At 47.0% G+C, this 27,859-nt stretch overlaps 2 protein-coding genes across 5 annotated transcripts; both read left to right on the top strand.

Moving 5' to 3' along the window:
* Nucleotides 1–3,838: 3,838 nt before the first annotated feature.
* Nucleotides 3,839–15,035, top strand: mpz (myelin protein zero). Of its 4 annotated transcripts, XR_010878697.1 has the most exons (7): nt 3,839–4,027; nt 5,763–5,929; nt 6,756–6,969; nt 7,225–7,354; nt 7,833–7,878; nt 12,844–14,345; nt 14,402–15,035. XR_010878697.1 is itself a non-coding variant. In XM_067252568.1 (6 exons), the coding sequence occupies exons 1-6, from the start codon at nt 3,982–3,984 to the stop codon at nt 12,853–12,855; spliced, it is 615 nt and encodes a 204-aa protein (XP_067108669.1). In that variant the 5' UTR covers nt 3,839–3,981; the 3' UTR covers nt 12,856–15,035. The 4 variants fall into 4 exon arrangements, 3 of the variants coding, with proteins under 3 accessions (XP_067108669.1, XP_067108668.1, XP_067108666.1); XM_067252568.1 differs by having other exon boundaries at nt 12,844–15,035; XM_067252567.1 differs by lacking the exons at nt 12,844–14,345; nt 14,402–15,035 and adding an exon at nt 11,375–11,870.
* Nucleotides 15,036–15,511: 476 nt separating this feature from the next.
* atp1a2a (ATPase Na+/K+ transporting subunit alpha 2a) lies at nt 15,512–27,740 on the top strand. Its single transcript, XM_067252569.1, has 24 exons — nt 15,512–15,578; nt 16,522–16,596; nt 16,968–17,027; nt 17,616–17,819; nt 18,376–18,489; nt 19,547–19,681; nt 20,161–20,278; nt 20,507–20,775; nt 21,162–21,360; nt 21,760–21,869; nt 22,148–22,282; nt 22,532–22,611; nt 22,738–22,847; nt 23,153–23,328; nt 23,717–23,853; nt 24,030–24,180; nt 24,472–24,640; nt 24,791–24,945; nt 25,597–25,720; nt 26,069–26,214; nt 26,417–26,547; nt 26,647–26,748; nt 26,967–27,058; nt 27,341–27,740. Exons 1-24 carry the CDS (start codon nt 15,567–15,569, stop codon nt 27,367–27,369), a joined length of 3,033 nt encoding a protein of 1,010 aa, XP_067108670.1. The 5' UTR covers nt 15,512–15,566; the 3' UTR covers nt 27,370–27,740.
* The last annotated feature ends 119 nt before the right edge of the window (nt 27,741–27,859 follow it).

The raw sequence follows: 27,859 nt of genomic DNA on the forward strand, positions 1-27,859 counted from the left end.
GAGGTGAAAATAATTATGTTGAAGCAAAACATGTCTTTTCACAGCGCGGGGACGTGAAATTAAAACGTAGTCAGTTTATTCAATCATGTATGTGTTTAACCTTTAGATTGGGTTGGGTAGTCACACTGAACCTCTTGCTCAGGTAGGGCGCTATGTAGGCCTGACAAACTAAATAAAAGCAGTCTTAGAACGGAAAGATACCAAATGAATCTAGGCTAATAACGGCAGATAGCCTATGCAATGTGTGAGAGTAAATATCCAATACAATAAAAATGGTTTAATATAATATTTAAAATAGGCCTACAGACTTCCTCTAACAACCACGGAGCATAGCATACGGTATTAGGTCCGTTTGGAGAACCTCACTGAAATAGTGCTTATCTACGAGCCCTAAGCTTCCCAAAAATAACGTTATACATCACCCGAAACGGTTGCAAAAAAAAGTACTTTGACAAATTGCAGTTTTCACCTTTGTCTTCTCTCTTCTTTTTTTCGCCCACTCTGGCTATCTTTTTTGCGCACAATAGCCCCTTTCTTGACCCCGGAACAATGCGTTTGTTCTCCTCCTGCGCCTTCTTTCCTCTATCCCTCTTTCCCGCCCTCTCTCCATCCCTTGTTCGGTGCTCTCAGTGACATCTCGGCCATGCGAGGGCACGAGGGGAGAGAGCTGGGGGCCACAGTCCCTGCCATTGTCCTTGGTTGAACCAACAGCGAATATCAATTGTGTTTTCTTGAACAGGAGCGCCGAGCGTTGGCCAGTAACCTTTTGGGTTTTGATGATGTCATTTTGTGCCCTACGTGTTTTAACTGATTCGCCTCTATTGTATTGCCATGTACGCCTACTTGATATAGCCTATTTTAAAGTGTAGGTATCCATGTGCATTCATTTTTTAGAACCTTCATTGCCTTTTCTGTATCCAGCTGGGCTGTCTACACTGTCTGAGAATTTCCCAGAATGAAATTGTTATTCCCTAATCCAGATTTTCCGGTCTTAAATCTGGAGAAACTTTAGAAATTCTCACCCAGTGCTTTTCATGGCTCATTGACTAAGGCAGGGGGGGGGGGGGGGTGCTTTGGCACTTGTCATCCACCCCCCCCCCCCAGTGCCAATTTGGGAGACAATCTTTGCCGTTTAGGGGTCCTTGATTGGCCAGTACAACGGTAATTGTCATCTCCCCCTCAGTTACTGGCATCCTCCTGCATGGATGAATCCTCCTCCTCTCTTCCCCCGAGGTGCTTGTGAGTCTGTCTTCTCCTTGGCTCAATAGGATCACTTCCCTCGACTGTTTAGTCTCATGACCCTGAGGAAAGTTGGCCTGGCTCTCCGGTTCTTTCTACACTCGTGGCCAGAGAGAGTGTTTAGGCCTGCAGCCTGAATCCGAGTCACAGTCTCCCAACTGTCAACTCACCAAGACATTACACTAGCTAGAATGCTTCAGTCTGCCAGCATGCCTTGTGATCCGGCCTGGCCCTGTTTCCTTGGCCCTGTTAGCACATGCTCACACACGCTGGATGGTTCCACATACTGACAATGAAGCCAAGCATTTTTTTTCGTATATGCACGCGGCAGTAGAGATGGTACTGAAACGATTCGGTCGTGTGTAATGTCTCTTGATGTCTCATTCCGCTGAGTCCTAGGCTCAGGAGCTTCTGATTATTCAGTCATGTTTAAGATCTCCAATGTCTCATTTCGTTCACTCAGTCCTCAGAAGTGGGTTACCGTATTCCCTGCCTAATGTAACATCAGTCTAGCTAGAGGCGTGAATCATGTTGAAAATCTTTCATATATTTGGCTGGTGCTTGTTCTCTCACCTCTCTTTTTCTCCCTCTCTTCTTTATATCACTTAGCCCCTAAACATTCTCATTCACACAATGTTTTCAGTCTCAGCAGCTGAATGAGCTCCTCTCTATGCTGGCTCCAGACACTGACTGCCAAGGCAGCCTCCCAAACCTCCAGAATCCAGCTTCCCATGTCCTCCCCCCCAAGCCACCCCACAATACCTCCAAAACCTCAGTCCCTCTACCCCCCAGTCCCCCCCTAACCCACCTCCCCAGCCCTCACCCAACCCCAGCCCTTAGCCAACCCCCCCCCCCCCCGCCCCCCTCGTACACACACAAGCTCAGAGACGCACACACACACTCCAGCCAGGACATTGCTAGCTGAGGAAGGACTGGAAGATAGCCATTGCCTCCCCACCTGCCAGAAGCATAATGGAGCTCCTGTTTCACAAGGCTTTTAATGCTGCCCTTAATCATTAAGAAGATACAAAGATGGAGGGGAGTTGAGAGAGAGAGGGAGGGAATGCTGTACAAACATAGAGGGGGACAGATGTAGATAGTGTGACACAGAGGGAGAGAAAGATACCGTCTAAGCCGGCAACAGGTTGGCAGATGGTGGTTTTAGATGAATTGATCCATCAGTATGTGAGATGAGATTTGAACCGAGCCAATAATGGCAATGTGCTTCCGTGTCTGGCTGCAGAAAGCAGGCTGCCAATATTAGACCTGCTGTCGTTTGAAAAACATATGGTTAAAAAATGGGGCTTTTTAAACAGGGAGATGTGATACATAGGGAAATATAGTCCAGCATAAGTGGGTTTGCTGTTCGGAGCGATGAAACTTGCAAGAGGGATGTCGGCACGTAATGTGGTTTTTGATCGACCTACATCAGACGTCGCCATGGGTAAATGAGTAAATAAATGCATGTTGATGGGGTGAGACAGCATGATGGATTGCGGGATTCTTCTTCCAATGAAGTGTATACTGTATTAGATCACTTCTCCTGTGCGCCCCCCCCCCCCCTCTCTCTCTCTCTCTCTCTCTCTCTCTCTCTCTCTCTCTCTCTCTCTCTCTCTCTCTCTCTCTCTCTACCCCCCCCTCTCTCTCTTGTCTCTTCTGCTGCCTGGCTTCCATGTCTGTGAGTTCCAGTGTCCTCAGCTCAACCCATCTATATATAGTCAGCCTCTCCCCCTCTTTCCCTCTCTTTCTGCTTTACAGGAATACAGAAGAGTGGGAGCCACGACAGAGGCAGGGCAGCAGAATATCCCTCTTTGTCTGGGGAAGAGAAGAGAGAGAGAGAGAGAGAGAGAGAGAGAGAGAGAGAGAGGAAGGAGGGCGAAGAGAGGAAGAAAGCACTATTGAGAGACAGAGACTCACCAGTCACCCCCTGTCCCTCTCTCCCTCCATTGTCCTAGAGCGCTAGACGTCAGCAAGCGCTGGAATCTGTACAGAGGGATGGTAAAGAAAGAGAGACAGAGAGAAAGAGAGGGAAGACTTGAGGCTTTGTTTTCATCCCTCATTCCAGACACAGTGAAAGTGCAGAGAGAGGCGAAACGAGGTGATGGAGGGAGGGAGTAAGTTAGACACAGTTACATTGACCTCGCTAGGCCGCCAACACAAACCCTCCTATGTAATCTTGGCACACACTCTGGCGGTAATCACATACAACTTCAAGTAGGACCCAAATGCCTTCAAGTCAAAGAAATATACCCATGTGTGTAATAAACCCACAGTACGGTATGTGTGATGATAAGTGAAACTCTCTCAAATTAAATAAAAGGTCCACTAACCTGATTTTTTCGCAAACTGTGTACAGTTTTTATTGGTTCATCACATAACTCTAGAATCTTGTCTGTTTCTCTCCCCCCCCCCCCCCCGTCTCATGCTTTTTTTTGATCGCTGCAACCAATTGCTTCAATGACATGGAGTGTGTGTGTGGGAGAGAGAGGGAGAGAGAGAGAGAGAGTGAAAGAAAGGGCCGAGCCCTGGGTTTGAGGGGTGTGGTGGGGTATAAACCAGGGTTCTGTGAGCTGCTGTTGTTGTCTCTTGTTTTGAAGCCTTCTGCTCTGGCCCCCTTCGCCCTGCTTTCTCTCTCTTCTTCCTCACCTCACCTCTCCTCTCTCGCTCTTTGCCCAGAGTGGGACACCTGGACAGCCCGTCCTACGACCAGCATCGCCGCAGGAAGTCACAGAGGCAGAGACCATGCTTACGTTTGTGGCGCTGGCGTTGGTCTTGTTCCTGGGGATAGGTAAGGGGAAAATAGAGACACCCGTTTCTTCCTTTCTTCTGTGTTCAGCGTATCTGTACTCAGACTCAAGCCACGGGTCCTGGAAGTGGAACATGAGGTGTGTGTCCAGCTTTCAGAGTGTGTAGGGAAAACTCCTTATTTGAGCTATGTGACAAGGTGAGTAGGTTCAAGTGAACAGTCAAAGACTACTGTGGCTCAAGATACCGCAAAGTCTGCGTCTTGTATGTTTTGGATTCCTGCAAAGACTGCGGCCTGTGTTCAGAAGGGTTTTATTACTTTTATTACTTATATTATTGTTTTTATTGATTTTATGTAAAGCACCTTGAGCTGCAATTCTTGTATGAAATGTGCTATATAAATAAAGTATTATTATTATTATTATTAATACAACAGGAGACTGATATTGACATTTACATAATCCAATCCATTTAATGTAATATATATAATCGGTGAAGCAGATAATAAATGACGAGAAGTGTATGGTTCTAACAGTTTTGCAGTGGCTGGTGCCAAGAAATAGTTTGTTTTACAAGATGAAATGTACAACAACAAGATGATATCAATTGAAACTCAATGGGGAGAATGGCAGACACAGATATCAGTACACCAACACTGAAAATATCTTGGTTATTTGGAAGGGAGTTGTGGGACTTAGGTTGAATGTTGAAGCAAAAACGCTCTGAGAAAGATCTATTTCTTCTTTCATGATAGTAGAGACTAGTTTGTGGAAGGTTTTTTTGCTTTCATTAGGACTTTCTGCTACAAAGACTTTAAGACTATATTTCACTAATGGATGTGCTGTATAGACATGCTGTTGAGCTATTCCACCTATTTTTCCAGAATATTATTCAAGCTCATAGCACACGAACGACATTGATTAATTAATATGAACAGCAAATTTGTTGTGTGCTTAATGGTGTGGTGTTTGCAGTTGTTTGCAGTTTTTATCTGGAGCAATTCCAATCCTTGCTTACTGTTGGTAATGCTCATTGTTATAGTCCATTGTAAACCATGTCAATAGGATGTATTTGTGAATGTGTGTCTATGTTTATGATTGTATAGTTTATGTGACTGAAAATGTTTGTGTGTCTTAGAAAGAGACGTGTGTGTGTGTGTGTGTATGTATGCCTATGGGCACACATTTCCTGCCAAGCAACTGGTGTAACCGAAACCAAATGCAAGTTTATGCTGTGCTTTGGAGGTGTAATAAGCATCCAGTCATGGTTCCATTGGGGACGTGTCAGTGAGTGAAGTGAGGTTATGGAAATAATGCTACATGGTCAAGATTTTCTGGATCAAACTTGATATGAGGCGCTTTCCCCTTTATTATTGGAGTATTTCACGCCTCCTCCCCGTAGACTGGCTGTTCGTGTGCATCCAAATCTCCATCTAAACCACACGCACTTTAACCTCCCACCCAATAGCCTGAAATATAGACAGACTAGGAGTGCCTGTGTGTGTGTGTGTGTCTATATATCTAAATCATAATATTCACCTTACCCCCCCCTCTCCAGGGCCCCAGCCGTCCCATTCCATAACCATATATACAGACTAGGAGTGCCTGTGTGTGTGTGTATCTATATATTTAAATCATAATATTCACCTTACCCCCCCCGTCTCTCCAGGGCCCCAGCCTTCCCAGTCCATAACCATCTATACAGACTAGGAGTGCCTGTGTGTGTGTGTATCTATATATTTAAATCATAATATTCACCTTACCCCCCCCTCTCTCCAGGGCCCCAGCCTTCCCAGTCCATAACCATCTATACGGGCTGGGAGCGCCACGCCCTGGTGGGCTCAGACATCCGCCTGTCCTGCTCCTTCTTCTCCTGGCACTGGACATCCGATGACGTCACCTTCTCCTGGAGCTACCGGGCCGACGGCTCACGGGACAGCATCTCTGTAATGCACACACACACACGCACACACACTCACACACACAAACGCGCGTAAACAAGCTCAAGCATACTTTCATTTACTTTCATTTCAAACACACATGCACACACATTCGTTTCTCCTCTGCTTTCCATTCACCTTGTCCCCCCCGTCCCCTTGCACTCTCATCTCACTCACTCCCCTTATCCCTCCATCTCTGCATCTTACTATCTCTCCCTCTCCTGGCTGTTCCCTGCTCATCTCTGTCCCCTTAATCTCCCCCCTCCCCCCAGCCCCTCTCCTCCACTCTCATTATCTCCTCTCCTCACCTCCGTCGCGTCTGTCCACCTCTGTCCTCCTCCCTCCCTTTGAAACAAGATTACACTCTCGCCCTCCATCTCCCCGCTGCCGTTCTGCTCCTCCGACAGAGATATTCAGGTTCAAATAATGACTTGTCATTCAAGGGTCTTCATTTGACCACAACATATGTGACAATGGACATTATGAAAAGGTTTTCAGGCGGCAGATTGAGTCGGAGCCTGAACTGAATTGACGTTTCGACTGGGTCTCCTAATTGAACATACCTGAAAGTGGAGTAATAGAGAGGGGGAGAATGAACCAGTTAGCCGAAAATATACCCTCATCTCTACTAATACTCTACACTTTTCCTCCGAAGTGCACACTTTGCAGCTCCCTCACATGGATTCTAATGTGTGGGTAATGTAAAAAGTAAAAAGAACATTTGCTCTAATTTCAAATCCTCCATTGACTGATGGAACAAGTGATAGCAATACATTGTTGAAGAGTAAGGAGATGGAGTATGTGAGGTGCGGTTCTGTCTGCGTGTTTCCAGGTGTTCCACTACACGGGCGGGGTGGCCTACCTGGACAACAAGGGCCCCTTCAGGGACCGGCTGGAGTTCGTGGGTAACCCAGCTCGGCGTGACGGGTCCATCATGATCAAGGGTGTGGACTTCGGTGACAACGGAACCTTCACCTGCGACGCCAAGAACCCACCCGACATAGTGGGCCGGCCCTCCGCTGTCCGGCTGCTGGTGTTTGAGAAGGGTGAGGGTTCCCCCGTGGGTTTCTGCCCGGGCCTTCTGTGGAAAAGTGTTTCTGTCGTGTTGCGCTCACCACTGTAACAGAATGTGGATTTCCCCCCCTACTCTGTACCACACTATTAGTATCACGGTTTCCCCTTCTGCTCTTTCCGGGATCTTTCTTTCTGTCCTACTCAACCTTCTTCTTCCCTTTCCCCGTGTCTTATCCCTCTGTCCTGACCCGCACCTTCTCCCAACCCCCCCCACTCCCACCCACCAGTGCCCATCCAAGCGGGAGTGATCACGGGGGCCATCATCGGAGCTGTGCTGGGGCTGCTGGTGCTCATTGTGGTCATCTACTACCTCATGAGGTTCCTGGTGGCGCGCAGGGTCTTCAACCTCAGCGTCAGGTCAGTGCCCTGCTGGTGCCAGTGCCCCCCAGGCCTGTTCCCCCCGGGGCTGTGCCCGCTGCTCTGCCCGTTGGGCCTGAAGCCTGAGCCCATCCCGGGGCTGGACACTTGCGTGGCTTAGCTGGCACTCGTGGCATTCGGTTGTGTGCGTGTGTGTGTGTGAAGGCTGGTGGAGGTGGTGGTGATGTTGTGTCCACGACCTAGACCCATTCATTCAACACTGTAAGAGATTAGCATGAACTCGATGGTTGCTGGATCGGATCTACTGTAGCTTTGTTGCGTTTTCGCTACCTGGTTGAGTCTTACTAATGTGTTCCCTGTCTGATTTAGTAGAGCAGAGTCTAGGGCCGAGGGCTTGTGTCTGACGGCACCAGAGTGATGGTTCTGGAGGGTGGCCGCGAGGCAGCAGTACATCCCTTTGACCACTGGGGGGAGAGACTTGACATCCTGACATTGTTCTTTCTCTTATTCCCTCCAGCAAACATGGGAAGAAAAAGGGGAAAGAGGGATCGCAGCCGAGACAGGCAAGTCCTTCATTCAGCTCTCTTTCTCATACACACCCCCCCCACACACACACACACACACACAGAGATGCACACACACACACATACAAGCAAGCACACATGCCCACTGCACAATGCTTTCGAGTTTCCACACGTATTTCTACAACAAGTTCAGAGGGTTGTCTTAGCACAAACTTTAAAGCATTCCGTTATTTGTGGAGATTAAAATCAATGTCATTGAGATGGGTCTTAAAAACCCTTATGCCCTGATAAGGAGTTTATTTTCCCAAGCGCCAACAAGATACACCTAGAGTCAATATACACAGCACATTCCAACATCTTTGTTTGGTTTTAATGATAACACCCAGATAAAAAATGGACCACATTTGCGGTGCATAATATTGCCACAACGTGTTTGCAAGACACCTGCACTAGCACTAGCACTGTCACACATCAAGATCATGCACACACAATCAAAAACACCCTAAACTATAATTAAAAACGTTGTACCGTGGTAAACAGAAATAGTCAACTTTGCCTATTGTTCCAATTCTAGCATAGATTACATCCTACCCCACTGCCCTGCCACCATTTTTTCCTTCCTTAATTTTTTGGGGCCTCACGGGCCAAAGGAAATGGTGTGAGGACAGTAAACAGCCTGAAGGTAAAATCCAGACATGGGTCGTACTGAAGTCATGCTGCTGGTCCACTGAGGGGGAATCCGGGCAGGCGTTTGAGGGGTCGATGAGCTCTCACATAGAAGGGGCAGAGAGGCAGGAACGTGATGTCACATCAAAACGACAGACCCTTACGAAATTACATTTCCGTTATGGAAATGATCAACCGAGGTTGTGTTTTGTGTTTGTATGTGTGTTTGTGCGCTTGCAGGAGCAGGTTTTGGGGTGATGTTTTTGGGTAGATAGATCATTGCTAATAGGAATAAATCAAGAGTCATCTTATATTTTTATGAATGTTCTATGAAGAGATATCCGCTTCTGCTATGTCTTTTCGGGGACATACTTTGTGATATGACACCATATCTATGATGGCTTAATAATGAGGCTTTTTAGCCAATTAGATCAAATGTGCTAAATCAAGTCGGTTTCAATATAAAACTGCAGAAATGTTTCACATAGGATATTTTTGAAGGTGTGATTATATGGGAACATAAGGTGTTTCCATGGTGTTATCACCACTGAGCTCCAATCAGAGGGGAACATTTAGGGCTCTGCTCATGTGTCTACCTCAGTCTACCTCAGTGGACCTTCTTCTCATTCCCCAGACCCAACAGCACACCCAACCGTAGCCTCTCTCTCTCTCTCTCTCTCTCTCTCTCTCTCTCTCTCTCTCTCTCTCTCTCTCTCTCTCTCTCTCTCACACACATCTGTCAGTGTGCACTTGAGTTGCAGTCAGTTGCAGCACACAATGCCTCCAGGCTGCTGTGATGCATACATGAATAGTAAGCCCTCGCCAAGAGGACGCTCTCTTCCAAATTTGACAATCTTGTCATTTGCTGTTATTCTCTCGACGTGAATCTTTTGTGGCATGAGAGGGGGGGAAACCAAAATACCCTCTCTGCAAATACAGCCTCCACCCAACCTTACTCCAACCCCACCCCCTCCTCTCTCTCTCTCTCTCTCTCTCTCTCTCAATATGGCTTAACTCTTAGTTTCTGTATAAACACATGGGGGTTTCACGGCCTTGTATGGAGGGGCCTTTTGACCAAATTGGCCTTATTAAGAGCCCTGCTGATGCAGCAATATTTGTATCTACCATCCCATCTTGATGATTTTCTATTTGCTGGGCTGGCACAACAAACCAGAGAGCGGGAGAGAGAGAGACAGAGAAAAAAGAGAGAGAGAGAGATGCAGACGAGACACAGAGGCTGAGAAGCACACACACACACACAATCCCATCACCTTTGCGTGTGTGTGCATGTGTGTAGGCCATTAACAGCAGTGGGAGAGTTAGCTAGAGCTAGCTGCCCTGAAGCAGCACACGCTGTGCTGGAATGGTAATGGAGTGCACTCACTATTGATCTGCCCTCCCTCCCTCCCTCCCTCCCTCCCTCCCTCCCTCCCTCCCTCCCTCCCTCCCTCCCTCCCTCCCTCCCTCCCTCCCTCCCTCCCTCCCTCCCTCCCTCCCTCCCTCCCTCCCTCCCTCCCTCCCCCCTGCCTCCCTCCCTCCCCCCCTCCCTCCCTCATCCATATTCCTTTGATCTGGTCCCTGTCTCCTTTTCAGCCACATCTCCTGCTCCTCCCTCGGCCTCCTCCTTTCTCTCGCTCTCCTGTCTCTTCTTTAACTCTCGATGACCGTGAGAACTAGCTGTCGCTCCTTTCTTTCATTTTGATATCTTGCCCCTCTCTCTCTCTCTCTCTCACCATCTCCCTCTCCGTCTCCCTCTCTCCGTCTCTAAAGGTAAACCATCTGTTGTGTTTTCGGATCTTTCGCTAAGCGGATCTACCTCTCCATTTCAATCTACCTCTTGGTCTCCTCTGAGTCCGTCCACCTGTCTTTGTGTCTGTCAGGGAAGCGCGTTAGTATTCTGTAAGACGCCTGCAGCCACTAACTTCCCCCCCCAACCAGCTTCACAGCACAGCCCCCCCCACGCTCTGCCAGTGTGAAGCCTCTGTAGTCTGGGGGGCCACTGCGCCCCTGCTAGGGGCTTCATGACCTCCCACTGGGAAGTCTAACATGTTGAGATGATTGGCCGTTTAATATGCTATCAGAATGCTTAAATCTGTTACCATGGTTAAAAAGGCATGTTTTTTTATGCTTCATGGAACATTCTATAAGTATGCTGAAAGGGACAAACTATTCAACACTTTCACATCTTGTGGAAACTTTACAAAGTTAGGCTACGTCTATCTGTATATTCCTTCTATTAACTGGATGAGTCTCGCTCTGGATGTAATATATCTTGAATTAGATACTATTCAAAAATACAATTCAAAAAAAAAAAAAGATGTTCTTAAAAATATGTTTTGAAATGTACAACCTACAGTACAATACATACCTTATTTTTGGCAGAGCCAGTAGTATCTAATGTCTTACAGACTCTTACTTACCTGACCTCAATCTATACCTCTGTGTCCCTAAGTCTATGCTAGTAAGAAGTGAGTTGCAAGGAAGATTTTACTTTATTGTCTATGACACTCTAGGAATACATATAATGTAAAGATTCAATCATTTAGCAAATGCTTTTTATCCAAAGCAGCACACAGAGGGGGATTCGCACCGTTGTATTTTACAACCTCTTGATCTGCGGTCGGATTGTCTAGCACAGACCTATACCCACACAAGTACAATGGATAAGTATGTCAGATGCATGTGTCAAACAATGTCTGCGTATACATATCAAGTCATACAGTGTATGAATGGTGCTTGTGTGTTGAATGCTGAGTCATACATATACAGTATATCTGTGTGTGTGTGTGTGTGTATTTCTGGAGAGAGCAGTCCTATCACTCTGTCCCTAACGCATGGATGCCTGTTTCTGTCCCTCCCTCCCCTACAGCTCTGGAGACCACCCCCCCTCACTTGCGGCCCCCTCTAAAATGGCTCTCTCTCCCTCTTCTTCTCTCCTTCCTTCCTAAATGTGCCTCTCTCCTCTTCACACTCCTCCCTCCCTCGCCCTAACCCCTCCTTTTCCGTCAAGATTAAACCGGCAGGGTCTCACCTGTACCTGAACTAAACTGCGACGACCTCCCCCCCCCATCTCTCTTTCCCTCCCCCCCTCTCTGCCTCACACTCCTTTCCCTCTGAATGACTCTCCCCCCTGTTTTCTCCCTCTCCCCCCTTCCTTTCCCGCAGGGCCCTGCGCTCTCCTTGGACCCCTCCAAGTTGAAGGCGGCCTCCACTGAAAAGAAGAAACAGGAATCCCGCAAGGATAAGAAATAGGATGAGGGTGGCAGAGAGCTAGCGAGCAGAGCCCATCAACAGCACCTCCCCACCACCACCACAACGACAACAACAGCCCAGACCAAACACCAACAAGCACTAAAACAGGGGGCGGGCGGGACAGAGACAGGGGGGGGAGGGGCTTCCCCCAAGGGGCCCGAGCGGGTGCTGATGACCATAGAACTGGAGCTGGAGCGAGGGAGCACAGGGGGGAAGGGGTCAGAATCATCCGGTAGCTTTCTGTCACTGTCCAGGCTTGCCAAAAAACTCACGTTCAAATAAATAGATTGGGGTGGTGTTGGTATGGGGGGGGGGGGGGGGTGAGGGCGGGGGAGGGGGGGTATACAAGAGGCGGAAGGTGTTTAGAGAACGCTAATCATTTAGAGATGGGGGCTGCAAGATCACAAGTAATCTAGCAATACCAGACAGCACTCGATCAATAGTCCTTTTCCAAGACCAGGTCTCCAAGGATTCCTGACCATCCCCCGTGATAAGCATGTTTAGAAAACACGTCTGGGGTCGGAAAAAGATGATAACTCAATCAATTAAAACAAACCGAAAAGAAATGAAAGAAAACTCTCAGTCGACTGCTGGCGGGTCATGATCCATGTCGTCTGAATCATGCGGCCGACTGACACGTTTGTGCCAAAATCAAAATAACTACTCCCCTGAACGTTGGGCCAGATGCGGAGAGGGTTTGACTTCCACATCCGTCACACATCGTGGAGTCCTTGCAATGGGGACAAGCCAATTTGTTCTTTTTCTCTGAGATGACATGTCAGACGACCACTTTCACTCCTCCTTCACGCTGACACTCCTTTTCGTTCCTCTTCATCCCCTTGTACTGTATACTGTTTTTCCCTCTTCCTTTTGGCCCCTTCTTTGTTCAGATGTTAGAGGTGATTTGAAACTGTGGCTCCTATTATGCTGACGCTTTTTAACAACCTGTCTTTTCCTCTTTTTTCTTTCTTTCTTTCTCTCTCTCTCTCTCTCTCTCTCTCTCTCTCTCTCTCTCTCTCCCCTTTTCCATATCCCTCTCTCTCTCTCTCTCTCTTTCTCTCCCCTCTCCTTTTCTCTCAACTGTAGATAAAGATCTGACTCCCACCTGACTGCCTCCACTCCTCTAGTCCGCCCCCTCTTTCTCTGCCTGTCCTGTTGACACAGCTCCCCTTCCTCCCAGTGACGCTCTCGTCGCTGAGCTTGGCCGTAAATTAGCCCTCTGCCGAGCTCCACGTATGTACGAGTGAAAGCCTAACCCACATACAGCACCGTCCCAGAGCACGCCCTTTAGCCCACCGCAGCAGACAAACACGACGCACAAATGGACACCCATAACTGCCCAGTGCTACTCCCATAGGCTTGACTGTTTTTTTCCGCCCGCCCCCGCTCCGTCCCCACCTGATTGGAGTGCACGGATGGACTTGAGACAGGCCGAGAGGACCTGAGAGATTCCCTCGGTGCTTTTTAGTCCTGGGTTCGAACGTCGCTGCGTCAGGTCAGTTGATTGGCGTCAGTTCCCAGAGGTCAGGCAAGGTTATTTCTGGCTCCGTGAGACAGTACAGGCTTACTGTAACAGTTGCACACAGCTGAACTGGGGGTGGGGGAAGGGGCCCTCTGTTTGTGTCTGTCTTGAAATGACGTCACTCCAACAGTTAGTGGTGGACATCCTCAGGCGGCGGGTTCTGTGCCACAGGGTTATTTTGGGTACCCGTTAGTCCTCCCCCTTCGGTACGTTTTTCTTCACCCTCAGTTAATCATTTTAGCACGCCCTGGTAACTAAAGCTCTCTCTCTCTCTCCCTCTTTTGCTCTCTCTCTCTCTCTCTCTCTCTCTCTCTCTCTCTCTCTCTCTCTCTCTCTCTCTCTCTCTCTCTCTCTCTCTCTCCCTGTTACTCTCTTACTCTGTGTTCTTAAGGAGCCCTATGTTCCCCTATAGTGTACACAGCACAGCGCACTCTCTTAAGCTGCTTCTTATCAGAAAGACAGACCCCCGTTCTTTCATCCCTTAGAACTGACTTATGGCTGCCCCAATCCCCAACCTACGAAGCCCCCTCTCTCTCTCATCTACCAGTGCCTGCCCCCTCTCTGCTGGTTGGAACGCCATCACGCTCTATTCCGCCCCCTATTGACGAGGGAAGGACTCAACGAGTTCCCACAGAAGATAAACAGAATGTTTAATTTAGCTCGCTCTCTGCCAGATGCGACATTTTCGGCGCATGTTTTTCATGTATGTGTGTATTTAGTGACGCAGTCAAATAAGGATTGTTTGAGAGTAAACTGTTACTATACTTGTTATCATAAATAAAGTTATTGGGCAGACATGTGTCCATAAAACACGTAGAGAGCATGTTTTGAAAGAGGCAGTTATACATGCAGAATTGTATCTGTCATATTTCTGTTTTTAGACGAGGTGGAGGTGGTCTGTGTGGCTATTTTAGTTTTGTGTACACTATATGTGCCCAGGTGAGGAAAGAAATTGTGTTTGTCACACAGGGTAGATGTTTGCATACTGGGCTACACTGTCAGGGTAGAAGATGAGAATGATACCGTTAGGTCGACTTTAGATGAGGCCGCGGTGTGATTGGACAAGGCCAGACGCCGCGGTGTGATTGGACAAGGCCAGACGCCGCGGTGTGATTGGACAAGGCCAGACTCCGCGGTGTGATTGGACAAGGCCATATTGCCTGGTCCGAGCTTTGAAGAGAGCGACTACTACCAGGTGTTAACCCCAGCCAAGTGGCCATATGTATTACTGTAGATACGGTCCTCTCTCCACACTGCTTTCTTTCAAGACCTATTTCGAGACACAGATAGTTTACAACCTGGATGCTTGACTCTGAGGGCGGTTAACGTAAGGGGAATGTGGACTGTGTGTGAACAGGAAAGGTGCTAAAACACACGCATATCCAAAAGAATCCATTTCTGGGTGATGGAACCATCTGGTAGTCTGGAATGGTTAGAATGTGTATCGTATCTCTATTTTTACGCGTGTTGCCACACAGACGTCTGACATGAGACCAACAGCTCATACCAAATGTCTTCCCCCCCAAAAATGTGTTGTATGTAATGTGTATTGTGTGAAAGATTGTGAGATAACATCCATTTTCTTTGAAATGTCACGCTTCTCAAACGGGTTTATATTTCCTTTAATGCTTAGAATGGATGTGCACTAATACAAGATGTTACGTACGATTTGTTGTAAAGAGAAAGTAAATAAAAACATTTAAGCCAACGCTATGTCAATTGTAAAAGGAAAACCAAATAAACCTACATTAAAGTGTCTTCTTTTTCATTCTCTTTCATCAGCCCCAGTCGTTTGTCACGGGGTTTACTCTATATCTACAAATCAACTTGACCTGCGTTGAATGTCAGGTCCAGTGCAGTTCTGGACAGTATGTGCTTGAATGATTGACATGTTAATCCATGGCATCTGACTTGTGGTTGGTTTGTTGTGGTATGAGAGGGGTTGTGCAGGGTTAAGTGTTCTTTGAGGTTTTGGTTCTCGTGTGTGTGTGTTTGAATGTGTGTTGGGGGGGGGGGGGGGAACAGGAGCAGGTGCAGGTACACATCGACCCTCTGTCGCAGACTGGGGGGGGGGGGGGGTTTGGGATGGGTCAGGTTACCCTGACAAGGGTCAGAGGCATGGAGGAGGGTGTGGAGGGGGTTGGGTGGTGTGGAGGTGTTTGTTGCAGGGGGGGTGTTCCCAAAAAAAGCCACCAGTGCCTTCCACACGTGTAGCAGAGCAGTGCTGTCCTGGTGTACGTCTCGTCTGGGCCATTTCACCGTAGGGGACTGCAAAGAGTCAGCAATCATGGGGAGAGAGGTGAGTACTTTACTTGGACACGTGGATAGAAATAAGAGGATTTGATTATCAGATTAATGTCATGTACAGGTTACATATGATGTTATGATACACTTTATTTTTTTTAAAGTTTTTACATTCAGGGAGTTTTTTTCTCCCTAGTTACAGAATGGACACACATCATGGAAAAATACTCTGATGCTCTTTGGTTAGTCTGAAGCTAGCACTGTGAACTGGGGTGTAGAGCCACTTGAGACATATGTCACACTGGAGAACAGGTTTAAGCCTAAACTACTTAACCCATCATTATTTATTTTTATAAGGACAGCATTTCTGTTTTATTTTCTATCTAGCTCATTCAGTTTGGCTTTTATGCAGGATTTGGAGATAATCTTTTTTTTTTCTTTTTCTTTTTTTTCTTCTTTTTTTTCTTTTTACATTTGAGAGAATTGCTATGCCAACCACATGTCTGCCCCTCCACAGGCTCTCTGCTCTCTCTTTAGCTCTTTTTGATTACTTTTTCATCGAGTAACTCGCTCATACATTCCTTCTCCCCCTCACACTCTCTCGCTCACACACACACGTGCTGAGGAAGAAAGAGTGACAGGGACAGATGATTTCCATGCTGCTGGATTCTTCCCACAGTGACTTTTCCAAACTGAACCGCACACCCACACAAACACACTCACATCCCCACACACACACTCACAAACACCAAGACGTTTTCCAAGATTTCATTTTCACTCCCAAATACCAAGAAAGAAATCTCACCACAAATGATTATGTTGCATATCTGCTGCTTTTGGTTGCATGCACAGTTGTACAGTTTGCAAAGGAAATTACTATATCTATATGTGATTGTTTGTGTGAGACTCATTGCTTATTCCAAACTACCCCTATGTACTGTCAGGATTCGGAGCATGGTGCTCTGACATAAGATGTGTGGCATAATCTCTCTTTCCAGAGCGGTGCTGAAAATGAAGGGAAGAAGATGAAAAAGGAAAGGCATTTGAATGAGCTGAAGAAGGAGGTGGACATGGTAGGAAAAACTGACTGTTCGAGGCCTGGTCATTCTCTATGCGAAATAGATTTTTTTTCATCCTGGAAATAGACCTACCCTTTCCCACAGATCTGGAGTAAATGAGTTGGTTGATGTAAACAACATGACATTCGCAAAAACCTCCCCTGATAGACTTGGAGCTCCACTATTTATCTTTCACCTATCAAATCTTTTCACAATTTACCCTTTACCTATCACATTCTTTCGAATCATGATTTTCCCTACACGGTACATGCACTGAATAGAGAGAGGAGCGAGGAGTTGTTTCTGGTCCACAGTAGTTTTAAATAGTGCTAACAAGTATTGATGCAAGTTGATTCGATTGAAATATGGTTGTTATTCACCTACAGGATGACCACAAAGTCTCCTTGGACGAGCTGTCGAAGCGATATGGAATGGACTTAAATCGGGTAAAACCACCTCACACCATCCAGTCTAGTCTCCAAGCATTTGTATCATATCCACACATATTCCCCTTCTCGCAACGTACAGAATATCCACCAACTGTTACCCTTTGCTTGAGCTCAATTCTTTGCGATTTCTCTCTCTCTTGTTCTCCCTCGAACACATGCAAGCACACACAAAAAAAGGACTCTCCCTCTCGTTTTATTTCCTTGTCCACCCCACATTCAGTCTTTATCTCTCTCGAACACATTGCATTTAGTACAATCATCAGGTGAAAACACCACTGTGATACGTGATTTCCCTGGCGTTGGCTTGATGAGTTCTGGGGTGCCAGGGACAGACGCCTGACTACCCACTCCACCAATCTGGTGTTGGACCTTGAATGATAAGATAGCCTCGTCCAAGACTTGGCGCGAGCGTGTGCATGCCATCGGACCAAGATGACAGCTTATCACTCCAATGACGTCAGGCTTTTAGGCTTAAAAACTCTTGGTCAAGGCAACCCTATGGTACACAGCACAGTGTTCACCTATATCGTCCTCCAACCACCTCTGGTACACTGACACTTGCTTTCCCCTTCCTCTTTCCCGCAGGGTCTCACCTACGCCAAGGCCTTGGAGGTCCTGGCACGAGACGGCCCCAACGCTCTCACCCCGCCCCCCACCACGCCCGAATGGGTCAAGTTCTGTCGGCAGCTGTTTGGCGGCTTCTCCGTTCTCCTCTGGATCGGTGCCCTGCTCTGCTTCCTCGCCTACAGTATCCAGGTGGCCACGGAGGACGAGCCGGCCAATGACAACGTGAGAATATCAGCTGGATCTGTTACCATGTAGGCTACGGGCCAATATCGGAGAGTGCTTATATCCCTCTAGCGAAGTTCCTACTGCACACACATGATCAATCTGTACAGTATGCATGCTGCGTGAACGCTGGTTTGGATAAACTTATCTACACAGTTATACGTACGTGCCATGGAAAGAATATCACCTTAAACAGCTATGTGCAGTCTAGGCAATCTTCGCGTATACTTCACTATCACAAAAATTCCTTACAAACCCAAATTCCTGTGATGTGAAGTCGTCTGTGACACAATGAATCATACACAGGGTTGTTCAGACTGGAGTTCACTAAAAGCATTGTTACCGATATATAGTTACTGCTGAGTTTATGTGATCTTTCAGAGTAGTTTAGGTACTGGGACATACTACAGTTCTTTACGGAAGTCTTGAAATGGCTCAGAAAAAATACATAACTAGATCATTTGAACCGCAATGCTTGAGATTGGGATAGGGATCATATATTCTATTGTTTGAGGCCTTGATGGTCTTCATTGTCCTTCTTTTTTGTCTGCTCCAGTTGTACTTGGGGGTGGTGTTGTCTGCCGTGGTGATCATCACTGGCTGTTTCTCCTACTACCAAGAAGCGAAGAGCTCACGGATCATGGACTCCTTCAAAAACATGGTTCCTCAGGTAAGATAGTTTTGCTAGTCTGAAGGTGAAATGGGAAGAGTATTCGTTATGGTTTCTGTGGTTGGTGTTTGTTTGGTAGTTAGGATAGGATTTGTTGGATTTGAAAAGCTACTTCTTTTTTTATTGGTTACTTTACTGAGAGAATCCTTTTTGCTGCGTGTTTGGCAATCATTGCATGTGAATGTCCATGAAAGAATACTGTACGTGGGAATGTGTCCAACTAAATTTCACACTGCTCTTGGCTTCTGTTTTATAAATGCTCTAAAAATAAATCCACTTTTGGAATTTCTCAGCCAAAACAGTCTGAAGAATCTATGCAACCAAACAACAGAATAGGTTACACAGTTCTCACTTTAGCACAACCCTTTGAAAGAAAACACTGTTAAAAGCTATTTATATTCCTAGGTGAAACCATTTCACTGAAAAGGGATCTAGCTAGAATAGTATCACCTAGGACGGGTTCCATCAGGAACCAAACAGGGTTCCTTTAAGGTTTTTTCAGAGGTTACAGGGGATGAAGACACATTTTTCCGAGAGTGTAGAAGACCATAGGTGAGCTGGCAACTTTCCCCCGGATCTTCTCAGCGCTCCGTGAAGCAACGTGCGGTCCCTGGAGTGGTTTCACTCATGCCTGGGAGGAATCCTAATAAGCTTACACCACACAAGACTCCTAATCTTTGAGCTAACTATGGATTGCCAGTGTGTTTGCATAAAAACTTTGCTCCCTCTCATCCCCTTTAGGCGCTTTTATTCTCTAATTCGTTAATCTCATTTTGACTCTCTCCCTTTCTCTTTCTCTCCCTCCCTGTCTCTTTCATGCTGTTACGCTTCCCGCCTCTCTCTCTCTCTCTTTCTCTTTGATACCTTTCTATTCTTCACTCTTTCTCCCAATATTTATTATCCGTTTGCTTTTTCTCCTGTTTTCCCTCTTTTCTTCCTTTCCCTGTTCTTCCTCCTTTCGTTCTCTCTCCATACCCTCTTATCCTCATTCCTTCCTTCCTTCCCTCTCTCCCTCCATCCCTCCCTTCCTCCTTACCTCCTTCCCTCCCTCTGTCAGCAAGCCCTGGTGATCCGCGAGGGGGAGAAAATGCAGATCAACGCTGAGCTGGTGGTGCAGGGAGACCTGGTGGAGATCAAGGGAGGAGACCGCATCCCGGCCGACCTGAGGGTCGTGTCAGCCGCTGGCTGCAAGGTACGAGCACAGAAACCACTGAGGGCTCTCTCTCTCTACACCTCTCTCTCTCTGCACCTCTCTCTCTCTACACCTCTCTTTACACCTCTCTCTCTCTCTCTCTCTCCACCTCTCTCTCTCTCCACCTCTCTCTCTCTACACCTATTTCACTCTACACCTCTCTGTCTCTACACGTCTCTCTCTCTCTACACCTCTCTCTCTCTACACCTCTCTCTCTCTACACCTCTCTCTCCACACCTCTCTCTCTCTACACCTCTCTCTCTCCACCTCTCTCTCTCTCTACACCTCTCTCTCTCTACGCCTCCCTCGATCGTTTCTCGATCACCCAACCATCTTGACTTCTTTTCCTCGTCCCCCTATTTTGTCTGTTGCAAAAATATAATTCGTGGTTACCAGATTTTAGACTCTAAAAAGACAGTCCACCTCCTACCTCCATGTCTCTCACTGTCTCCCTCTCTCCCGCTGCTGTCTGTGTGAAGGTGGACAACTCCTCCCTAACAGGGGAGTCGGAGCCCCAGAGCCGCTCGCCGGAGTTCACCCACGACAACCCCCTGGAGACCAAGAACATATGCTTCTTCTCCACCAACTGTGTGGAAGGTCAGCTCAGGCCACATCCCCCCCCCCCCCCCCCCCCGCGCTCCACCCTCTCCTTGCTCGTTCTCCCTCACCATCGATACTGTGTGCACATCAATGCCTCTATCGACACGATCCTCTGTTGATTTTCTTTGTCCATGTTTTCCTCCGTCCATCGGACTGTGCACCCAGCTATCTTACCATCTCCCCCCCCCCCCCCCCCCCCCCCCCCCGCACCCTTCTTGCCTCCAGGCACGGCTCACGGTATTGTGATTGCCACGGGCGATCGCACCGTCATGGGCCGCATCGCCACGCTGGCATCCGGGCTGGAGGGGGGCCAGACCCCCATCAACATGGAGATCGAGCACTTCATCCACCTCATCACGGGCGTGGCCGTCTTCCTGGGCGTGTCCTTCTTCATCCTGGCCATCGTCTTGGGCTATGGTTGGCTGGAGGCCGTCATCTTCCTCATCGGCATCATCGTGGCCAATGTGCCAGAGGGTTTGCTGGCTACAGTCACGGTAATGTGTGTCTGTTTGTGAATTGGTTCTTTATTTGTGAGTATTGGCTCGCATGCGTGCGAGTGAGCAAGCGTTGGACTGAATGTCTCTGTTATCTATGTGAGCGTGGCACTGTGCGTGTGTGTGCGTGCGAGTATGTTTGTGTGCATGCACTTTTGTTCCTCATTCTGTCAGACTATATTCGACCTTCTGTCCTTGGTAGCTACAGTATGTTTTTAATAGATGCAGCATATGGAGCATATGTTTATGTCTCGTATTCCCTTTTCCATATCGTCCCCCGTCTCTCTCTCTCTCTCTCTCTCTCTCTCTCTCACACACACACACACACACACACGCACACATACACACACCACCCTCTGCTGCTCCCCTCCCCCTCGCTCTCGCAGGTGTGTCTGACCCTGACCGCCAAGCGTATGGCCAAGAAGAACTGCCTGGTGAAGAACCTGGAGGCCGTGGAGACCCTGGGCTCCACCTCCACCATCTGCTCCGACAAGACGGGCACCCTGACCCAGAACAGGATGACCGTGGCCCACATGTGGTTCGACAACATGATCCACGAGGCCGACACCACTGAGGACCAGTCTGGTGAGACCGGCCGTCTGCGTCATCTGTCTGTCTGACTTGAAATCTCAGTCGTACGAGCTGATGCCACCGGCTCGCTTTACCATCTGCGTGCGCTAGGTGGCGGGCCTTCATTAGTTAAGGGTTAATAGCGTTGACTGGAATTTGAGTTGTTGCTGTTATGGATGTTATTTTAAGGGCGAGAGGGGGATTTTTATAGTAAGAATTTATGAAGACATTTGTCAACAGTTAAAAAGCAATTTCAGCACTTCTGTCAAATGGAATGAACTGGAAGAGTGTTAGTAATAGTGTCAGATTACCACCTAAGCAAGTCTTGCCTTCTATTTTGGACAACCTGAGAAAATAAAGTCACAACGACACAGTCACACGGTGGAAGTGTAAAGCTGTAGTGTTCCCTCGCAGGGGCCACGTTCAACAAGAGCTCGGCCACCTGGGTGGCTCTGGCCCGAGTGGCGGCGCTCTGCAACCGGGCTGAGTTCAAAGCTGGCCAGGAGCACACCCAGATCCTGAGGGTATTCTTTCCCTCGCACGCTCACACACACATATCCACACACACATCCTCACAACATGCACACGAAGGCACGTGTCCACACATACATGCACCAGACCATCTCTCAACAGCTGGTTCTAAACCATATACTGTATACACCATAGATAATTCGATACATCCCATAGATACGTCTCTATATTTTAACCATTACAATTGGATGCGCATACTTAAACCCCGCCTCCACCAAGTTGCGGTCGAGTCCAGACTGTCCAGAACCCTGCTGTGTTCTGTATGTCGTAGAGGGACACGGCAGGAGACGCCTCTGAGTCAGCTCTTCTCAAGTGCATCGAGCTGTGCTGTGGGAGCGTGCGCGAGATGAGGCTGCAAAACCCCAAAGTAGGAGAGATCCCCTTCAACTCCACCAACAAGTACCAGGTACCTGCTTCTGACCCTCCTCCTGACTCCCCCTGATGCGATCTCCTGCCAACAGCAGAGACGCGCCTTATGAACTATGTCGCTTTCAAAGTACTGTATGTGTGTCGGATGCATTGTAGACACGAGGAAAAGGGTCCTCGTCAATCGTTAGCGTTGGCAAAGATGGATGCCCATTCACTGTCTGTTCTGTGTGTTTGCTGTGTAATTGCTGTAATGGTTATTGATGAACTCCTTGGATGTTTGTGGAAGCTTTCGATTCACGAGGTGGAGGACAACCCTTCCAGCCATCTGCTGGTGATGAAAGGAGCACCTGAGAGGATTTTAGACAGGTATTTCCATCATGAACTGCGCGTATCTCAATATGATCGAATACACATACCGCATACATTCAGTGTCTCACTGTCGGGGAAGGGTAATGTCCTCATTAAGACAAAATTTTGTTTTTTCAAACTCAGGTGTAGCAGTATTATGATCCAAGGAGAAGATCATCCTATGGATGATGACTGGAAAGATGCCTTCCAGAGCGCGTACATGGAACTAGGAGGACTGGGAGAGAGAGTTCTAGGTACATTCTGGGCACAAAGAACTGGTTTCCTTGACCCCTTGCTCCCAGTCTGGTTTGAAATCTGAGTTTGTCTGGTGGCGAGCCTCATTTAACACTTGAATCAGCACCTGATTGTGTGTGTGTGTGCTGTCTCAAATTAATGTATTTTCTTCTATTCTGGAAACAACAACAACCCCCCCCTCCATAACTTTTTAGAATATATATTTTTTACTTTAATGACCATTAATGAACATTTGAAAAATGAAATGTTCAGGTATATGGTTGAGTATGTGTTTTTGAAATGGCTCTGTGTGCCTCTCCTTCAGGCTTCTGTCACCTGAACCTGCCCCCCTCCCAGTTCCCACGGGGCTTCACCTTTGACTGTGATGAAGTCAACTTCCCCGTTGAGAACATGTGCTTCCTGGGCTTGATATCCATGATCGACCCCCCCCGCGCAGCCGTGCCCGATGCCGTGGGGAAGTGCCGCTCAGCTGGCATCAAGGTGATTGGCTAAATTGACGCACTGACCAATGAACATGTCCAAACACCCCTCATTAGAAACTACACGTCTTTTTTCAATGCGATGAACAGCACAGATGGATGAATTATATAATATAGTTTCCCGCACAACTGAACCAAGCCAGACAATGCTGTGCCAAGCTTTGGTGTGCTGGCCTGGTTTTGAATCCATTATAGTCACAGAAACTGTGCTGGCAAGGACAATGTGGAAAGATGAAAAGAAAATATCTGGGTCAGTACAGAACGGATCAGGTCAGCGTTGTATCAAATATATCAAATCGAAGTGTGTGTGTGTCTGTGTGTGTGTGGACAAGAAGACAGTGTTGTTTTGTAATTGGTTCTAATGTGTTCTTCATATCCTTCGTCATCAGGTGGTCATGGTGACAGGTGATCATCCAATCACGGCCAAAGCCATTGCTAAGGGCGTGGGGATCATCTCTGAGGGCAATGAGACGGTGGAGGACATTGCTGAGAGGCTCAACATCCCCCTGAGCCAAGTCAACCCCAGGTTTGTTGGTGGTGTGTCAGTCTGTGTGTGTTTGTGTGTGTGTGTGACACATCCATCCATATCCTTGAAATTCTACTGTCCGACTCACTTTTTTTCTCTCTTGCTTACTCTCTTTTTTTTCCTTTTTCTCTTTCACTCTCACTCTCTCTCTCTCGCTCTCTCTCTCTCTCTTGCAGGGATGCCAAGGCCTGTGTTGTGCACGGGTCGGACCTGAAGGACATGAGCGTGGAGTACCTGGATGACTTGCTCAGGAACCACACTGAGATAGTGTTTGCCCGCACCTCACCTCAGCAGAAACTCATCATTGTGGAGGGCTTCCAGAGACAGGTAGGACCGTGTGAAACGAGCGTTTGTGTTGACGTGTGTTTGTTTTGACGTGTGTGCGTTTGTGCGTGTGAATACATACAGGTTTGATAATGCCCCCTCTACCTGAATGACTCAGGAATTTGAAATTCATGCTGCCTTTGAGGACAATTGTGTTTCAAAAGGCATTCCAATTTGGTCAAAGTGTCCTAAAAGCTCAAAAACATAGAATTTATCTTGCCAAGGCATATTCAAGGCTTATTTCACATTCTTTGTCCCTTACTTAAAAATGTTTCTCTTGTCCCATGTTTCCAGGGAGCGATTGTTGCTGTGACGGGTGATGGTGTGAATGACTCGCCAGCCCTGAAGAAGGCTGACATTGGGGTTGCCATGGGGATCGCAGGTTCCGATGTCTCCAAGCAAGCTGCTGACATGATCCTTCTGGATGACAACTTTGCTTCTATTGTCACAGGAGTTGAGGAAGGTAATAGAGAAAAAGAGACACAAACAGACAAAGATGTCAGTTCCATCTTACAGTAGGTTTATATCACGGTTGAATCTTGGACAATAGACTTGTTTAACTATTCTCCTTCCTTCCCTGCATCCATTCATCCCCGTTTTCCTCACCAATAAGGTCGTCTGATCTTTGACAACCTGAAAAAGTCCATTGCCTACACCCTGACCAGTAACATTCCAGAGATCACACCCTTCCTCCTCTTCATCCTGGCCAGCATTCCTCTTCCTCTGGGCACGGTCACCATCCTGTGCATTGACCTGGGAACAGACATGGTGAGTCCATCTTGTCTGGCTGCTTCTGCGGTCTGGGGTCTGACACTTCAGAGCATCAGGGACGTGCTCTATTTGAGTCCTTTGATTTCATTTGGTTTTTATTTGATTTCATCCGTTTCTATCAGATTTGATTCGACAAATCAAATGCTCCTGCAATTCTAAATAATGACAATCGTCATTTTATCCTCTACCCTGATAAATAAATAAAAACAACTCTTGAGGTATTTTTTTTAACCACTGGTTTTGAGCTATAAAAGGTAGTCTGATAATATACCACGCCAAGTTGGCACCATGTTGGCTCTCGCAGCATGACCTCCCCCCTGAAGTCTGATGAAGTGGGTAGAACACACACAACCCACTCTTCACACAGCTTGTTCTCCACCGCAGCTCATATCTTTCATTCACCATTGCTCTGATTCTGGAGGGCCATAAATCCAAAAGCAAACTGGATTTGTGTGTGGCTGACTGTGTACTCTGAGCTGATACTGGGCTAAGTCGCCATCTTAAATCCAGTAGAAATCCCTCAAATGGCCTACCTTAAGTCACCTATATTGCCCTCGCACTTCCCGTAAGCTTTTTTATAGAGCTGTTCATTACAGGATTTACTCTATCCACCCTTTCAGTTCATCTGTTCATCTCTCTCCCTGTCAGGTTCCTGCTATTTCCTTGGCCTACGAGACAGCCGAGAGTGACATCATGAAGCGTCAGCCCAGGAACCCGAAGACGGACAAGCTGGTGAATGAGAGACTCATCAGTATGGCCTATGGCCAGATAGGTCAGAATCTACCATACACAGACATCAACTAAAGTGCACACACAGAAACACACACACACATACACAATGTATCTGAAATGGTGGAAAACTCGTATGTAAACACAGTTGTCCACAAAACCCCATGCATACTCGTGGACTTGTGATGCAATATGAGGTAACCATTTTCATATCATGGTTCCTGCGGGCATTAAACTCACAGTGTTTGAAGTATTATGCTCAACCAGCGTAAGTTACACAGAGTCATTCTTTTTGAAAGCAGGAAGGAAATTGAAATCTTTCCTGGAACGTATCATGTGTGAAACACGATAACACGGTGCAAAATGAAAGCAATTGTGTCTGTGTGTACAGGTATGATTCAGGCTCTGGCTGGGTTCTTCACTTACTTTGTGATCTTGGCTGAAAATGGCTTCCTCCCACAAACACTGCTGGGAATCCGTCTGAACTGGGACAGCCGTGTTGTCAACGACCTAGAGGACACCTACGGACAGCAATGGGTGAGAGAGAGGGGGTTGTCGGAACACACAAACACACACACAGAAAAACAAAGCACAGACTCCTATGAAACACAAACGTCCATGCTCATCAGCTTCTGCAAAGAGACATCCAAGGTGCGCACACTGGGGAACACGCACAGACCCGACTCCGAACAAGTTGGTGAATCGTTCTGAATGTTTAGATGGTGTTTCCCTCTCGCAGACCTACGAGCAGAGGAAGATCGTCGAGTTCACCTGCCATACATCTTTCTTCGTCAGTATCGTGGTTGTGCAGTGGGCTGACCTTGTCATCTGCAAGACCAGGAGGAACTCGGTCTTCCAGCAGGGAATGAAGTAAGACCGAGAAGATGATAAATTATACTTACTAAAAAGATATAGTATTGACAGGTGGGATGTTTATCTCCTTCTCTTTTTGTTCTCTCTTTTCACCAGTAACCGTATCCTGATATTTGGCCTGTTTGCTGAGACGGCCCTGGCTGCCTTCCTGTCCTATTGCCCGGGGATGGACATTGCCCTGCGCATGTACCCACTGAAGTAAGAGTCGCACACCTCCATCCTTACCAGACACACTTCTTTGACTTTACCCTTGGCTCTTTAACAGATATTGTTTTCTCTACATTATTCTCTCTCACTCTCTCCGTCTGTCTCTCTCTCTCTCTCTCTTTCTCTCTCTCTCTGTCTGTCTCCCTCTCTTTCTCTCACTCTCTCTGTCTGTGTCTCTCTCTCACTCTCTCTGTCTCTCTCTCCAACAGGGTCTCATGGTGGTTCTGTGCCTTCCCGTATAGTCTGCTCATCTTCATCTATGACGAGATACGGAAATTAATTATTCGTAGATGCCCTGGAGGTGGGTACATCATGTTGACCTCCAGTCACATGAGATGGATGGACACAGAGAGATGCTTATTGAGTTTGAAACATCTAAGATAGAGAGAGATTCAGAAAGACAATTCATTGTCACACTTAATTGTTCTTGCTAATCAGAGAAATGTGTATGTAATCAGAGTGGGAAATGGTTTCGAATGGAAATGAAGAAATTTAATAATAATAATAAATGATATAAGAGATGCAATGCTTTGAAAATGACATTTCTGATTTGTATAATTTTTTTCCCTTCTTTCTTTTGTAGGATGGGTGGAACTGGAGACATATTATTAACATTCAAAAAATGTCAGTTTGAATTGTTTGTATGTGATTGTCTCTGTGAATGTGTTTTGTGTGTGTGTGTGAGTGAGAGAGCGGGAGAGGAAGACCAAGAGTCTGAGTGTGTCTGTCAGTCAAATGTTGAAGTTTACTGTTGCATGGATCGGTAGACTCTGATTATTCTACAGAATGCTGCTGCAAATAAGCTTTTGATAGTGATTGATATTTTAGAATTTTCCAAATGGCAATTACTGCATCAGGGTGGCATTTAACATCCCAAGTGTCAAGCAGAAGGACTTTTGCATGATGCAGTGGAATATTAATGTACCTCAAGTTGTGTCGACATCAGCAAGTGAAATGTTCCAATAAAATCTATTCCAAATAGAGTTTGGTTTCATTTGTTAATTTCTCTCAGGAATTGCAATGATGATGGTTACCATGAAAGGTGATTGGGGAAGAGTGAACTGCCCTTAATGTGAACATAAAATAAAGAGCAAAACTTAAG

Source organism: Osmerus mordax, chromosome 16 (assembly GCF_038355195.1).
Source record: "Osmerus mordax isolate fOsmMor3 chromosome 16, fOsmMor3.pri, whole genome shotgun sequence".
Taxonomy (NCBI): domain Eukaryota; kingdom Metazoa; phylum Chordata; class Actinopteri; order Osmeriformes; family Osmeridae; genus Osmerus; species Osmerus mordax.